This window comes from Aspergillus pseudodeflectus (assembly GCF_044049435.1).
Source record: "Aspergillus pseudodeflectus strain CBS 756.74 chromosome Unknown BJX68scaffold_12, whole genome shotgun sequence".
In the NCBI taxonomy this organism is placed as follows: Eukaryota; Fungi; Ascomycota; class Eurotiomycetes; order Eurotiales; family Aspergillaceae; genus Aspergillus; species Aspergillus pseudodeflectus.
The window spans coordinates 424877-439859 of record NW_027263788.1 but is presented as its reverse complement, the minus strand read 5'-3'; the positions used below and the strand labels follow the sequence as shown (position 1 = coordinate 439859).

Below are 14983 nucleotides of genomic sequence, written 5' to 3'. Positions count from 1 at the left end.
CCTAGGTTGAAGACTCTTCAGGATTGAATACACCAGCTTTATTGGCGTAGCAGAACGCAGAGAATGTGACATTGGCGCAGGTGTCAGACAGGAGGATTTTGCTCTCCCATGCACCTCCAGGGTACAGGGCGACTCTCTGGCCAGGCGACCCTATGCCGACCTCGACGGCGTTTCATGGTCCATCAGGACCGAAAGTCATGCTTGACCAGGTCATGTTAAAAGGCGAGGCAGCCAGAGCCCAACGACAAAACCCCAGAAGGAGAAATGCGGCTACTCCAGCTGGGAAGATAATCATCGAGAGCTGTAAATGGAAGAAGTAGCACGTCAGTAAGATAAGGACAGAGAATCAAGGGAAGAGGTGATGGGAGGCAGGGAGATGCATGGGGAATATCCAAAGACCAGATGCTGGCGAGGTCAACTCAAAGACTTCAGGCGCTTAAGCATGGTCGAGGTAGTACACTCCACCGTACAGCAATAGAAGCTTGACGTATTTCGACTAGAAACACATAACTCGCAATGCGTTGGCTGGAACTACCGAGAATTGCCAGGGTGCAAAGATTTCCACGCCAAATTTCCAATCGAAGGTGGAAAAAAACCGACTAGGACCCTTTGCAGTTCAAAATACTTGCGCTCCTCCAATTGAAATCTCCTGTGCCTGCAACACAAGCGCTGGGCCGCATACATACCTAATCTTGGCGGGCGCTTAGGGAGTAACACCTGAATTTAGCACTACCACCACCCGCTTGCCGCCCAATGTCTTGATTCCTCTTATTCTCGTCGCTTCAGTTGTGTTTTGTTTGCAGGTCCAATATTACCTCATCTCGCCAGATTGAGGATATGAACGCAAGGCTGGGTTTGCCGCGAGCCAGGCGGCGAACTGCTGCGGCCATCGTCTTCCTCTTCATCGTGGCCTCGACGTTGTTACAATTGCAGAGCTCGGCGCTTGAACAATCTACTCGTGATCCAGACACCATTACGGACAAGGTCAATTGGTCGGACTTTGCATACACGCAATATGTCACCAATACCAACTACTTGTGCAACTCCGTGATGCTTTTTGAGACACTCGACCGCTTAAAAAGCAAGGCCGACCGATTGATGTTATACCCTGACAGCTTCTCCACTGAACAAGATTCGCTCGAGGGCTCGAGGGCTCGCTGCTCCGCAAAGCTCGTGACGACTATGGGGTCAAACTCGTACCTGTTCAGGTGCAAATTCGGGAAGGCGTTGAATGTACGTTTCCATCTATAGTCCCTTTGAATCAGCTGCTGTTAATGCCCTCGATGAAACTAATCATCGTTCAGTTACGTGGAAGGAGAGTTACACCAAACTCCTTGTATTCAACCAAACCCAGTATAAGCGTGTTTTGCATTTAGACTCGGATGCAACCATTCTCCAGGTTATTTTCCATTCCTCTAGTTCAATTTAAGCCGGGCTGATATCTAAAACTCCAGCCGATGGACGAATTATTCTTACTCCCGCCTAGCCCTGTGGCCATGCCGCGAGCATATTGGCTTGGTCCAAATGACCACACTCTCGCTGTCCATGTACTTCTGCTCCAGCCGTCCGAGTCTGCATTCAACCGTGTAATGGCTGCTGTCTCTGATGCGGGTTCATCAGAGTACGACATGGAGATTCTGAATCGCTTATACAACAACACCGCACAGATTCTACCGCATCGGGGGTATGCGTTACTAACGCGAGAGTTCCGGCTAAAGTCCCACAGTAACTACATGGGCAATGGCGTGGAAATCTTTGATCCCACAAAGATCCTCCAGGAGACAAAGTATCTCCATTTCTCGGATTGGCCGGTTCCAAAGGTAATCTTATACTTGACTTTATTTATTTTTCAATGCTAACATATTGACTTCAGCCCTGGTTTCGGGCCAATCCTCGGAATGTCGAACTAACACAGCCTGTGTGCGATATGGACCCAGTGACAGCGAGGGCGGATTGCCGGGCGCGGGATATCTGGCTAGGACTTTATGAGGATTTCGCTACGCGACGAAGGGTTGGTTCTTACCTTTCTGCCTTTTTTTTCAATAACTGCTGACCGAAACAGAATGTCTGTGGCTTGGACCTCGAGGACAAAAAAGCCAAAACGAGCTTGAACTACTAGCCTCCCTTAGAATCCAGGATTGGTACCCCGCAACCCGGACAGGCTGCCATGCCTACGCTTGAAAACTCCATGTTTACGTCTTGGGTCCCTAGAAAAACTGTTACTGGATCACCCAGCAGGCCAACAGACTTGCACGCTCAAGCGAGCAGTGGGCATTGTAAACGGGCTTTACTCAACTCGATAATAAATGCCCGTCTAAACCAGTAGTCGGATCAGCCTGGAACCGACAATCTATTGCTATGATATCTATGTACGTGAAGAAATGAAATGCACGTTCTGCAATGGGCATTCGACCATGTCACTCGCGCCATGAATCACCACCTCGGTATATGCGGCGAAAACTCTGGTTTGAACCTCCTCATATACGTCGTGTCATCTCTCTTTCGAATTCCACAGTCGAGATACTGCTTATGCAACCGAGCCAGCTTCTCCCTATCAAGTTCAACACCCAGCCCCGGTGCCGTGGGGACGGCAACGCCGCCATCTGCCCACTTCAACGCGCCGTCCACAACGACATCCTCATCGCGCCGTTTCCACGGCCAGTGCGTGTCGCATGCATAGTCGAGATTCGGCGTCGCAGAGGCCAGATGTGTCATTGCCGCGAGAGAGATACCCAAATGGCTGTTTGAGTGCATGGAGAGTCGCATCCCCCACGTCGCGCAGATACTAGCCAGCGTCTGCGACTTGCGCAACCCGCCCCAGAAGTGATGGTCTGAGAGAACAACCTGCACGGCATTCTGCGCAATTGAAGGGGGGAGATGCGAAAAGGCGACGACAGCCATATTCGTGGCTAATGGCATCGTCGCCTCTGCTGCTACGGCAGCCATCCCCTCAATCTCCGGGGCAGGGTCTTCGAGGTACTCGACAATGCCCTCGAGTTCCTTTGCAACCCACTTTGAGGTCTCGACTGTCCAAGCGGCGTTGGGGTCAAGACGAAGCGGGATACCCGGGAATGCAGCGTTCAGCGCTTTGATCGCGGCGACTTCGTCTGCCGGTGGGAAGACGCCCCCCTTGAGCTTGATCGCCTTGAACCCGTACTCGTCGATGATCTTGCGCGCCTGCTTTACGAGGCCCTCGGGGTCTAGTGCTGCTCCATACTCGTCGTCTGCATCCCCGGGGTGGCCAGCCCACTTGTAGAAGAGGTATGCCGAGTACTGCACGTTGTCTCGCACTCGCCCTCCGAGCAGCGCACTAACAGGAATGCCGGCCAGTTTTCCCTGGATATCCAGACACGCAACCTCGAATGGCGAAAACACCTTATCCGCGACGGACGCAGTCGTGACCATTCCCGCCATCCCGTCGCCGCCGGTACTCTCATCTCCCGTGAGACTGTCGACGCACAGCTTGTAGAGGGCATTTGTGTCATAGACTGAGAGTGCTGCGGCCTTGATCTCTTCTGCTGCTTTCTGTAACCTGTCGAGGTGTGCCGAGTCGCCATAGGACTCGCCGAGCCCGTATGTCGTGTCTGTAATGACCTCGATTATACTCCGCAGTGCAAACGGCTCGTGCACGCCGACGCTGTTGAGCAGGGGCATGTCGTGGAATGCCACGGGCGTGATGACGATCTCTCGGATAGTAGTCGACATTTCCGGTGCCTATTCTCTTCGGCTTCGTATCTGGGCAAGAATGTACTGTGCTACGTACAATCAACAGGTCAAGAATCATGACTCGTCCATATTTAACCGACCTTGCCCCGGAGAATTTCCCGGCCTTTTCGACTCCAAAGACCGCCAGTTTGCGGGGTAGAGGTGGAAATGGCCCCGGAAAAGCACCGCCACGCTCATTCCGTGGCCATCCAATCTTCACGGATATGCATTGGAGTCGAGCGCGGATGCTGCTTCCGTTACTCATAGCAAGCTGATTGGCCGCCCATCCGTCGCCCATGCACAGGCCCTTTTCCCCACCGGAGTAGCACTGAAGATCTGGGGAAAGCTGCTGTCGTATGATAGACTGCATATCCGGGCTGGCGGTGTATATATGGCCCCTGGTTGAGCGTTGATCGTCGTGGGTGTGCACACCTCTTCTCTTCTTCATCTTTGTGTTTGCTCTGTGGAGAATCGCTGCACTGAGGCACCATGGCAGACAAGAGAAACTCGATCAGCAAGGTCGACGAGGCCGATGCTGAAAAGTCTACGCACATTGAGAGTCCGGTCACTGAGATTGGGACCTTTCGTGTTGTCGGCTTGAGCGCTGAGGATGCGGACTTTTATATCAACTATCCCGAGGAGAAGCGGAAGAAGGTGTTTCGCAAGGTATGTTTGACGATTTCTACCCAACGCTTTGATCAGGAAAATAACAATATCAGGTGGATATCCGCCTCGTCCCCATGCTGGCCCTCCTCTACCTCTGCTGCCACATCGACCGCGCCAACATTGGCAACGCCAAAGTCGAAGGCATGGTCGAAGACCTCAACATGACCGGCGTGCAATACAACACCGTCCTCGCCATCTTCTTCATCCCCTACGTCCTCTTTGAAGTCCCCAGCAACATCCTACTCAAAAAGTTCAAGCGGCCCTCCACCTACCTCGGCATCCTCGTTGTCTCCTGGGGCATCATCATGACCTGCACGGGGCTCGTCAACAACTACGGTAGCCTCATGGCCGTCCGCGTCCTCCTGGGTATCTTTGAAGCGGGCTTCTTTCCCGGTGCCATCTATCTCTGCTCGTACTGGTACATGCCCAAGGACCTGGCGCTGCGGATTTCGTACTTTTACTGCGCGAGTGCGTTGTCCGGCGCGTTTTCGGGCCTGCTTGCCGCTGCGATTGCGGAGATGCATGGTGTTGCTGGGTATGAAGGGTGGCGGTGGATTTTCATCATCGAGGGAATTGCCACTGTTGTGCTGGGGGTTGCGTGCTTTTTCTTCCTGATCGATACGCCGACCCTATCGAAGCGCTGGTTGGAGCCCGATGAGATTCAGTACCTTGAGCTGTCCATGTTCATCAAGCAGGGTGGGCGCGTCGAGAACGAGTCCAAGTTCAAGTGGAAGGATCTCCGCATGGTTTTGACAAACTGGCGAGTCTACATGCAGGCTTGGTTCCTGTTCGTGCAGTCTGCACTCTCCTATGGTACCCATCCCTCCACACCCAATAACGTCCTTGTCCCCATCTAACGAATTATAGGAACGAAATTCACCCTCCCCACAATAACCAAATCCATGGGCTTCAGCACCACAAACGCCCAGCTAACCTCAGCACCCCCCTACGTCGCCGCCGCAATCTCAGCCATAGTCTTCGCCCGGCTCTCCGACCACTTCTTCTGGCGCATGCCCTTTGTAATAATCCCCATGCTCATCGTCATCGTCGCCTACAGCATCATCATCTCGCTCAAGGGCGAGCTCGAAGCCCACATGGGCGTCGCCTACTTCGCCGTAGTCCTCGCCGTAATAGGAATCTACCCGATCCAAGCGGCGGCCGCCTCCTGGAACGCAAACAACATCGCCCCCGCGTCCCGGCGCGCCATCGGGATCGCGCTCATGAATTGCGTGGGGAATGTTGGTGGGATCTTGGGGAGTTTCATGTATCTGGAAAGTGAGAAGCCAAAGTATTATACTGGGTTTGGGATCTCGTTGGCACTAGGGGGGACGGGGGTTGTTGTTGCGGCGTTGTTGGAGTGGAGTTATAAGGTTGCGAATAAGAGGAAGGCGGCGGTTGCGGAGGAGGCGAGGGTGCGCTTTACCGAGGAGGAACTGTTTGATATGGGGGATCGGTCGCCGTTGTTTGTGCATGTTCTGTAGGTGGAATGTGGTGGTTGGGTGGCCGGTTGGTTCTTGAACGAGGAGGGGTTGGCTGGGTTATGGGAGAATAAAGATGGGAGGAAGGCTGGAATGGATAACATTTTACTTGATGGCCTATTGGTGATAATCTCTATCTCTATCCTGTATCCCGATATGCGCGCACGTTTCGTGAAATATATCCATCGCGTCCACCGTTCATTGCCATCCACGGGGTCCATGGTCTCCCTAGGTTGTCAGGGTTACCGATTGTACCTGCCAAAACTGGCAGCCCATGGGTTGCTCCTTCCTTCTTGAGACCATCTTGGATGTGCCTTCCTTAGATGGCCGCATGCCGACCATAGGTCAGGGATGGAACGAACGATCAATGCCGCGGGCACCGACCCAAGCTCCATACTAAACAGGTACATACTTCCTCCAGCTTCAGAACCAAGTAGAGCATTTGTAGACATGCTAAATATTTCATATATCTGACTAACCACAGCCTCAAACAATCTATAAACTGTCCTCGATCCCAACCAACCCGGCCGTCAACTCCATAACCGCAATCTTCCCCGCATTATCCACCTCTTTATACGGCCGCCTCGGCCTCAACTTCCCCAGCGCCCCCTCGATCCCCGCATGCTTCGCCGTCGTCATCGCCGCCGCATACTTGACCGACGCAATCCCCGCCTTGCACGGCTGCTCCGCCAGCGCCGCCTTCTTATGCAGCTCCATCGCCTCGGCAAACTTGCCGCTCTGATACAGTTCGTAGATCTGGACGATTGTTTTCGGAAAGACGTTTGCGAACCCCGCGATTGTGCCCACGGAGCCTGCGGCCAACCCGCCGATGAGGAAATCCGACTGCCCGCCATAGACGGCGAATTGCTCGGGGGTGAATTCGGCGGCGAGGCGGGTGATTTTCGCCACGGCGCCGCAGGTGAGCTTGACGCCGACGATGTTGGGGTGGCGATGGGCGAGGGAGGCGATGGTTGCGCTGTCGAGGTCGATCCCGTTGCAGACGGCTGGGAAGTTGTAGATGACGATGGGCAGGGGGCTTTCGCGTGCGACGTCGTCGAAGAAGTCCAAAATCACCTCCTTGGTCGTCTGTTTCCCAAAGTACGCCGGTGGCAAGAGAAGCGCGTAGTTCGCGCCCGCCTCTGCAGCGTCGCTTATAAACTCGAGGACCTGCTTCGTCCCGTGGCCAGAAACGCCGGCCATGATCGGGTATGTGTCTCCGACGGCCTGGCGGGCAGTTACGAGGAGGGTCTTGCGTTCTTCGCGGGTGAGGAGGAAGGTCTCGGAGTTTGTACCCAGGACAACGAGGCCGGCGAGGCCCGTTTTCGAGAGGTACGCATAGTATTTCGCTTGCGAGTCTGTGTCGAGCGTGTCGGTTTTGTGGTTGAAGAAGGTGATTGCGGGCGCCCAGACGCCCCCGGGGGGGACCTTGAGGTGGGTCATTATCTTGCTATAGATCGATTGAGTGAAATGGGCAGCTTAAATTTGAAATCTTAGGCTGTAGAGGGGTATCGCAACCCTATAAGCAAAATATCTTGCTGCCTGCGTTGGGATTCTGGACTTTGGGGCTGTATCGAGAGCTGCTGTCGTGTGCCGGTCGCCATTATCCCGAGCGATTATCCTCTCCCCTCATTCAGTTTCCTCAGTATGGGGTCTGAGGTCGGAGGAGACTCGGATGTGAGTCACGGATATGCAAACGCGGAGGATGGCCGATGACGGATGAGGTTGGTGCTTTTCCGGAATCCTGGCGTACGCTTGGCAGGTTGTCCAGGATCTAACTATGGAGAGATTCCGTTGGAGTCCCCATCCTGGGGCAGAAAGAACTCTGTCTTGCTTACAGCGGTTAAGTTTTCTCAGTACAACGTAAGGTGTTTTTTGCGTTGTTGGGAGTTAGCCCTAATTGCCTCACTATTATTTAGAAGTATACTGCTTTGCGGAGCGAGTCTAGGAAAAACCATGAGCAGGTATGATGAAACCAAATCAATTCTCTATAATAACATCTATGAGACTCTGGGATCAAAGCCTTAGCATCTACACACCCCTCCGGTGCATGATAGTAGCACTAGCCTGATGATTCGGAAACAAGAGGGTGTCTGCAACAACCACATTCTCCCTCCTCCCCGCCGCAAACACAATCACCTCTGCGGCGTCCTCGGGTGTCAACGGTTCGCATCCTCTAATAATTTTGGTCAGTATCAAGGTAGACTCAATTCCCACGCAAGGCGTAGAATGTGAAGGCGGAGGACTCACGCATAAACCGCATCCGCCTTCGCTTTATCCCCGCCAAACCTCACCACCGAAAACTCAGTCTCGACCTGCCCTGGATCAATGGTAACCACTCGAACCCGAGTCGCAATAAGCTCTTTCCGCAGCGACTCCGAGAACGAGCGCACGGCCGCCTTGGTCGCGCAGTAGATCCCGCCGCCGACGTAGGGTTCGCGGCCGGCGATGGAACCGATGTTGATGATGTCCCCAGCACCTTGGCCGTTGTTGCGCGCGAGCATAGAAGGCAAAATCGCTTGTGTCATGTTGATGAGGCCGGTTACGTTTGTTGCGAACATGATGTTCATGTCTTCTTCGGCGATCTCGGGGGCGCGCGCGACGCCTTTTACGAGGCCGCTGTTCATACCCACGTGTTAGCTGGCTAGCCTCCAGCCATAAGAGATCATGACAGAGCAGGTAACAGTGGTGCACGTACGCATTATTAACCAAAACATCAACCTCCCTAAACTGCTCGGGCAACGCGGCAACAAACCCACGCACTTCATCCGCGTTACTCACATCGAGCTGCACCGGGTGGACTTTGACGCCCGGTGCCTCCTTTGTAATTTCCGCGGCGAGCTCTTGCAGTCTGTCAATGCGGCGCGCGGTCAGGATGAGTTTGAGGTTCGAAGGGGATGTTCGTGCGAATTCGAGGGCTGTGGAGCGCCCGATTCCGGACGAGGCACCCGTTATCAGGATGGTTTTGCCGGTTAGGCGCTGGGAGGGGGTGGACATGTTGAGATGGACAAAGTGTGCAATATGGGGAAGGATGGGAGTGTGTGTATGCTTGCGCTACGCTGCGAGGGAGAGGAATTGCCGCTCTGATATGTATGTTGGGTATATGAAGGTTGGGGGTATAGCTCTCCAAGTTGGAGATTGGAGACGGGTATCCTACATCATCGCATTCAATGGTGGAGATTCTCCGAAGGTAGCTACGCGTAGCGCCCTCGTATGCTGTCGTCTTTGGTCGACAGAACACTATGAATTAGGCTATGGCAGCATGGTCTTTTCCGTCGAGGGTCCCATCTCCGTTCCCAAGCATGCAGACCTTCTCTTCGGCTGCAGCTTTAACCCTAAGAAGCTTCAATCCGCGGAGAACTCTGTCACGGAAAGAAACATGGAGGGCTCCGGCTCGAGTGATGGGCTTATTGCCACCTCCAATGAAACCGCGCCATTCCAGTAGAGGATGGTCGATCCATCAGATGATGTAGCCCGTGTCTCCAACACGGAGCACATCCCCGCACTTGAGCTGTCCCGCGCTGCTTTTCCATCGTGCTTTTCCGTCTCGTTTTTCCTCTGTTCCGTCAATGATCCGGCTTATCTTCTGTCTATCCGCTGTCGCTGAGCGTCACACGGGTCGTCAACATGCCGCTGCAGAACCATACCCCGAGGAAGCGGAGAAGTAACGGCGAACGTGTGCGGGTGACTCGTGCATGCGATCGGTGCAAGAGGTAGGAGCCAGCTCGAATGGTGTGAAAGTACTAGCTGATGCTCTGCAGGAGAAAAATCAAATGCAACAATTCGCAGCCATGTCAATTCTGCATCAGGGCAAAAGCACGATGCACGTTTGACTCTTCGTACACTCGGGGTCGCAAATTCGGCATCCCCTCTGGATACGACGACAGCAGTCCCCGAGCGTACTCTGCGCTTCTCCCGAGTCCAGAGACATCTCAGGCAAGCATCGCCGCTCCCGAGTTGCTACAGAGCCACCAACATGTCTCCGCCGAAGCATCATCACGCAACTCCCCCGAGCCATCGCAGACAGACCTGCAGGGCCACTACATTGGGCCCGCATCTGGTGTCTCGTTCCTATTAAGGGTACAGAAGCGCCTGCACCAAGCAATCTCGTTCGCGCAGCCGAGTAGTATATTCACATTCGGCGATGCGCCGCTACATCTTCCGGAATTCGATCCGTCATTCTGTATGATGCTCCCGCGGGATGATGCACATCGCCTTGTAGACCGGTACTTTGATTTCGCCATGCCGACGTATCGGTTCTTGCATCGACCGACGATTGAAGAGTGGTTTGCCGAGTTCTATGATACGCTTGGTGTCATGCGTGATGCGCATAGTGCGCCGGCCAAAGTCGCGCTGCTCTTCATGGTCTTTTCGCTTGCGAGGGTCTACATGCCGGACAATGACCGGCCTGGACCATCTGATCTAAGGTGCACACATCCCTGAAAACATCCAACGCCATGCTCGTGTACTAAACCAGCCCAGCGCGCGCTACTACCTCGCAGCCGAGCACCAACTCTCCAAAGAAAAAGGCTCGATCCGTCTAACTAGCGTCCAGGCCCGCCTAACGCAATGCTACTACCTCCTCACGCAGTCCCGGATCAACCACTGCTGGAGTCTCTTCGGCACCGTCTCGCATCTCGCGCTGGCCATAGGCCTAAACAGGAACCGCCGTCCAGACCCCGCAGCGGGCATAACCCACATCGAAGCCGAGTGTCGGCGACGCACCTTCTGGTGTGCATACACGCTCGACGCATACCTGAGCGCAGCACTCGGTCGCCCCCGCTCCTTCCACGACGACGACGTCGACACCGAACTCCCGGCCTGCGTCGAAGACCACGAACTCATGGCCGCGCAGATCAACATGCCCATGACGCCCGCGCCAACGCGAAGCCTCACCACGATGCTAGCTCCTCTAGCGCACATGAAGATCGCACGGATCATAAGCCGAATCCTGCGCGATCTCTACTCCATCAAGCCCGTATCCGAGACCCGGCGCGCGACGGCCGTCAAAACGATCTGTCGAGATCTAACCGAGTGGCGCGCGGAACTGGCCTGGTTCCTCGACGCAGATGTCCTCAGCGCGGCACTGATTATGCCGATTTTCCAGCGGCAGAGGAACGTGTTGAATCTAACCTTTTGGCACTCGATTATCCTGACCCATCGGCCGTTTGTGCTGAGGGATTTTGCGAGGCTCGCGCAGCGAGGGGAGCATCGCGCGCAGACGGAAGAGAGTGTCAAGGAGTGTTTGAATGCGGCCATGAAGACGGTTAGGATTATTGATGAGATTACGCAGAATCGGCAGCTTTTTCGCGCGCTTTGGGTATGCCCTCTTTCTATCTCATCTGGATGCATCATCACAACATGGAAGGACTAATATACTTTTTAGATAACATCCTACTTTGCCTTTAGCGCAACAATAATGCTGTACATCTATGTTATCCAGAACCGTGCATACCCCGCCGAGGTCTACAGCAGCTACTTTTCCGCAGCGACACGGTGCCAGTCGCATCTGTCTGCAATTGCCGAAAAGGGATCGTTGTCAGAGCGGTACTGCCTTGTCCTCGAGGAGCTTAGAGTCGAGGCGACGCGGCAGACGAGATCTGCCCCTGCGAATGTACCTACTCAGAACAGTATTACAGCGACGACCTCGCATCCTCTTTCTCAGACTCAGACACAGCCGCACTCACAGCACCACACCCAGGCTCATTCGCACGCGCGAGGAGCGCCCTTTGCGAGCCAAATCCCAGCCCTGGTAAACCACAGCCCCGGGGCCGCAACAAGCTACACCAACGACTCGCTCGACGACAGCGCCACGGCGCTCGACTTCCAGGCGAATATGGCTGGGCTGGGTTTCTCGGAGACGGATTGTGCCGGGTGGGGCCAGTTTACGAGCATGGTTTCGAGTGGGCTGGGGAATCTGGATTTGTTGTTGGAGGGGGAGGGGTTTCGCTTCTAGACTTTGCTTTCTGGGGGGCCGTTTTGGCCTGGAAATCGTGGAGGCATAGATAAATACAGAGTACTCGATCGATGGGGGAGTGATATGAGACAGGGCTGATGAAATGAAACGAAACAAAACTTGTTTCACGGCTTCCATCCAAACTGCGGCTGTTTCGTCGATCCCGGGGGTCAACAAATGCCGTAGAAATGCTGGGTACCGAACCGAACACGGACCCTTCTAATATGATTCCGGGGAACCAACCCAGTGTGAACGCTGATGCAAATGGCTTGACTCAAATATTCGACACCACCCCTGTCGATAGATGTGGGTTTCAAGGGGCCATGTACTATCCACCTCGCCTCGGTACGTTTGGTTGCCCATGTGCCGCAGCGGGTACGGGGGCGTTGATCAGTGAGTGGGAGCCTGGGGTTCTGCGAGAGGTATATCTTGCCCAGCCCTTTCCCTGGAGTTTGCAGATCATACCATCCGTAAGATTCTTTTCTTTCCTCGCGACGCGACCCAAGACAGCCAAAATCCATTGACCCGTTCATTCTATACTATCCGAGCACCGCGAGCAAGATGACCGTCTCCCCGCCCGCAACGCTGAGCATCCGCGATCTGAATGGTGATTGGACCATTGTGAGTCAGCCCTACCTACACTACTCCGTACTCCAGCATGCATCGCAAGGAGAATCCAGATTATGGTGGGCTGCAGTTCTAATATACCACCTCTACAGGACAAATCCAAAACCGAGAACCTCGATGGAGCTCTAAAGCTGGTACTGTGCATCCAGCCCATCTACTTCTGTCATGTTGGACTATTCAACTAATCCCCAGTAGCAAGGAATCGGCTGGCTCCGCCGAAAAGCCGTCTCGTCTGGCACAATCACGCTGAAAATCACCCAAACAACCACAACCCCCGACACTACTGCCGCCGCAGCCGCCTCCAATGGCAGCACCGGCACCACGGAGCCCGTCAAGCTAATGATGCAGCAAGGCCTCCGGGGTATCTTCCCGGGCGTCGAGCAAACCCGCTCGCTCGACTGGACGGAGCACGATCACGTCGACGCAGTCTCCGGCGCGGCGATTACAGTGCAGAGTCGGTTTGTGGATGGAATCCGGGGTGCGGATGGGCGGGTTAGACCGGACTTGGCTGTCGAGACGGCCGTGCGGAAGAGCGAGGTTGCAGAGTATTTGGGGGCTGGTGTTGAGGTTGTTGGTGTCGGCGAGCATGAGAATGGGCATGTGGTGGAGAGGGCATTTGTGCAGGATTTCATCTCTGGTGGTGCGGAGGGGTGGACGGCTGAGCAGGTGTGTTTATGTTTTTTGCTTCCGCCGTCTATTCCGGTCTTCCTGCTGTTGCAGGGTATGTACTGACCCATGTATAGATCTGGGCCGTCGAGAGGATTGGCGAGGAGGTGCGCTTGACATGCAAGGCTGTTGCGGCCAAGGGGTCTGCGATTGAGAAGGCGGTTCTTGTTTATCAGTTTGGGGAGCAGTAGTGGTGCTCTACTTGACTTTGTTCCTGCAGGCAGGGTATGGGTTTCCTTCTGTTTTCTTAGTTGCGAATGCTACATGATGGTTTTCTTGTTCGCATTGTCCAGGATCCCAAGATCAAGTCCTGATAGAATCTCAGCGACGCCGGATCGTCACTGGTCCGCCATGTGGCCTAAGGTAATTCCTCCGGCCTGACTCACATGGCGTATCCTACAAGTACTGTACACTGCAAAATTACGCTCCAGGAGGGCTTGATTAAAGGCTCAGGCAGTGTTGGCTCCGAGCCCAATCTTGGAGTGGTTACTACCTTGGTCGTCTAATCTCTGGCACTCAACTAGACCGAGTTTCAACATTCGATCTATGTTCTATCACGACGGCAGGAAGGGATGTTTGGGCGTAATGTACCTTTCTATAATATATAATAGTGTATTGCAGCCCAGCGCCCCTAGTAGCAACCACAACCAGAGTAAGAAACCCTTTTAGTCCCCGACATGGTTCCATCGCAGTCTACTCGAGTATGGTCTCCAGTCTTTGCCCGTGGCAGGCTGCATGGATGGTTAGATTCCGGCTAGATACCTAGATAGCACTACAATTTTGGGCTCTGGGGGTTGTGTTCAATTCTTATCCATAGCAGGGCAACGTCCCCCAGACGCTAGAATTGCAGTACTCTTGACGTCGAGAGCTAATGCAGCTAGATGCCTAGTCGCATAAAGACAAAATCCAATAACCATTGGCGACAGCCCCCCTAAAGCCAAGGGCAAGCAAGGATCAGAAGCGTGGAATCCCACCCTTTGACATCTCTGTCCTGCAGGTCGCTGTTTTCGGTAGGGATCAGTCTTGCACTGCATTCTTGGACTCTGGGACGGGTTGGTCGGACGTAAGATTCAACCACCCGTGAAGCCTAGATCTACAGTGCAGTGCGTTGCATGGCTGCATCACTTTTCGTGGTATGGTACTTTTTTTTTTTTTGAATTTGGGGCTTAGCTTACCGTAAGGAAAGAGGGCAGCGGCTTCTCGCCGCCCGTTTATGGGAGTTGTATATCAAAGTCAGAGATGAACGAAAGAGAGCAGAGCCTTGGTTGACTCTCGTTATCGTGTTTTTGGACATTTGGGTTTCAGGTTGGCAGCATTGTTCCTAAATGCGGATATCAATTGGAACACGTCAAAATATATAGTTTGAGTTGGATAGGAGAAGATTCGGGCAGGGTCTGTGGGGTATGCCGAAAATATGGCTGTCTATATCTTAGGCTATATAATACACACTAGAAATGACTATCCGAGAGTCCACGAGGTCGCATATTCAAAGTAAAGCATATGTGGGAGATCGAAAGCTGGGGCATATATATGCTGAGAGAAAGATGTACAGAGCGATAACCAGTCGCACGATACTCGCAGCATAAAGTTCTTGACTAGCGCAAGGCACAAAAGCACAGAGGAGAGATCTAGTCACCAAGCAACATTAATTAATCTATTTTGTTCGAATGTAAGTGCAAAGTAGCTCCAAGTAACTTCGTTGTCAGGGAAGTCAGTATGCATTTATGGTTTATAGGCTGTCATTATGAAACAATAAACATCTAACAGGCAAGATGGCCGAGTGGTCTAAGGCGGATTTCGTGTCGACGTGCAAACTCTCCGCAAGCCATACACGCGGCCCCCCGTCCCACTCGAGGCCAAGCACCTTTAACAGGTCCACAATCGAGTC

General features: G+C 53.7%; 8 protein-coding genes across 8 annotated transcripts; 4 read left to right on the top strand and 4 right to left on the bottom strand.

Moving 5' to 3' along the window:
* Positions 1–152: 152 nt before the first annotated feature.
* On the top strand, positions 153–2053 carry BJX68DRAFT_254076 (nucleotide-diphospho-sugar transferase; the record flags this gene model as incomplete). The annotated part of the gene is made up of 6 exons (XM_071042835.1): positions 153–169; positions 870–1100; positions 1133–1233; positions 1305–1399; positions 1455–1820; positions 1874–2053. The coding sequence occupies 6 exons, from the start codon at positions 153–155 to the stop codon at positions 2051–2053; spliced, it is 990 nt and encodes a 329-aa protein (XP_070901262.1).
* Positions 2054–2433: 380 nt separating this feature from the next.
* Positions 2434–3705, bottom strand: BJX68DRAFT_274610 (glucarate dehydratase family protein; the record flags this gene model as incomplete). Its single annotated transcript, XM_071047694.1, has 1 exon — positions 2434–3705. The coding sequence occupies one exon, from the start codon at positions 3703–3705 to the stop codon at positions 2434–2436; it is 1272 nt and encodes a 423-aa protein (XP_070901261.1).
* A 489-nt stretch (positions 3706–4194) lies between these two features.
* Positions 4195–5852, top strand: BJX68DRAFT_274609 (major facilitator superfamily domain-containing protein; the record flags this gene model as incomplete). The annotated part of the gene is made up of 3 exons (XM_071047693.1): positions 4195–4371; positions 4425–5184; positions 5239–5852. 3 exons carry the CDS (start codon positions 4195–4197, stop codon positions 5850–5852), a joined length of 1551 nt encoding a protein of 516 aa, XP_070901260.1.
* A 116-nt stretch (positions 5853–5968) lies between these two features.
* On the bottom strand, positions 5969–6341 carry BJX68DRAFT_232794 (uncharacterized protein). Its single transcript, XM_071039546.1, has one exon. It carries the CDS (start codon positions 6299–6301, stop codon positions 6092–6094), a length of 210 nt encoding a protein of 69 aa, XP_070901259.1. The 5' UTR covers positions 6302–6341; the 3' UTR covers positions 5969–6091.
* Positions 6321–7534, bottom strand: BJX68DRAFT_232793 (dihydrodipicolinate synthase family protein). Its single transcript, XM_071039545.1, has one exon. It carries the CDS (start codon positions 7287–7289, stop codon positions 6345–6347), a length of 945 nt encoding a protein of 314 aa, XP_070901258.1. The 5' UTR covers positions 7290–7534; the 3' UTR covers positions 6321–6344.
* Positions 7535–7877: 343 nt separating this feature from the next.
* BJX68DRAFT_264838 (SDR family oxidoreductase) lies at positions 7878–8843 on the bottom strand (the record flags this gene model as incomplete). Its single annotated transcript, XM_071045072.1, has 3 exons — positions 7878–8022; positions 8097–8465; positions 8545–8843. 3 exons carry the CDS (start codon positions 8841–8843, stop codon positions 7878–7880), a joined length of 813 nt encoding a protein of 270 aa, XP_070901257.1.
* A 542-nt stretch (positions 8844–9385) lies between these two features.
* On the top strand, positions 9386–11802 carry BJX68DRAFT_274607 (Zn(II)2Cys6 transcription factor; the record flags this gene model as incomplete). The annotated part of the gene is made up of 4 exons (XM_071047692.1): positions 9386–9559; positions 9608–10273; positions 10329–11166; positions 11233–11802. Exons 1-4 carry the CDS (start codon positions 9474–9476, stop codon positions 11800–11802), a joined length of 2160 nt encoding a protein of 719 aa, XP_070901256.1. The 5' UTR covers positions 9386–9473.
* Positions 11803–12363: 561 nt separating this feature from the next.
* BJX68DRAFT_264836 (uncharacterized protein) lies at positions 12364–13286 on the top strand (the record flags this gene model as incomplete). Its single annotated transcript, XM_071045071.1, has 4 exons — positions 12364–12423; positions 12522–12563; positions 12625–13095; positions 13173–13286. 4 exons carry the CDS (start codon positions 12364–12366, stop codon positions 13284–13286), a joined length of 687 nt encoding a protein of 228 aa, XP_070901255.1.
* Positions 13287–14983: the final 1697 nt, after the last annotated feature.

What these genes read in the sequence shown, in the direction of transcription:
- BJX68DRAFT_232794 (XM_071039546.1), bottom strand. Translation starts at nt 6,301, where the DNA reads ATGTCTACAAATGCTCTACTTGGTTCTGAAGCTGGAGGAAGTATGTAC.
- BJX68DRAFT_232793 (XM_071039545.1), bottom strand. Translation starts at nt 7,289, where the DNA reads ATGACCCACCTCAAGGTCCCCCCCGGGGGCGTCTGGGCGCCCGCAATC.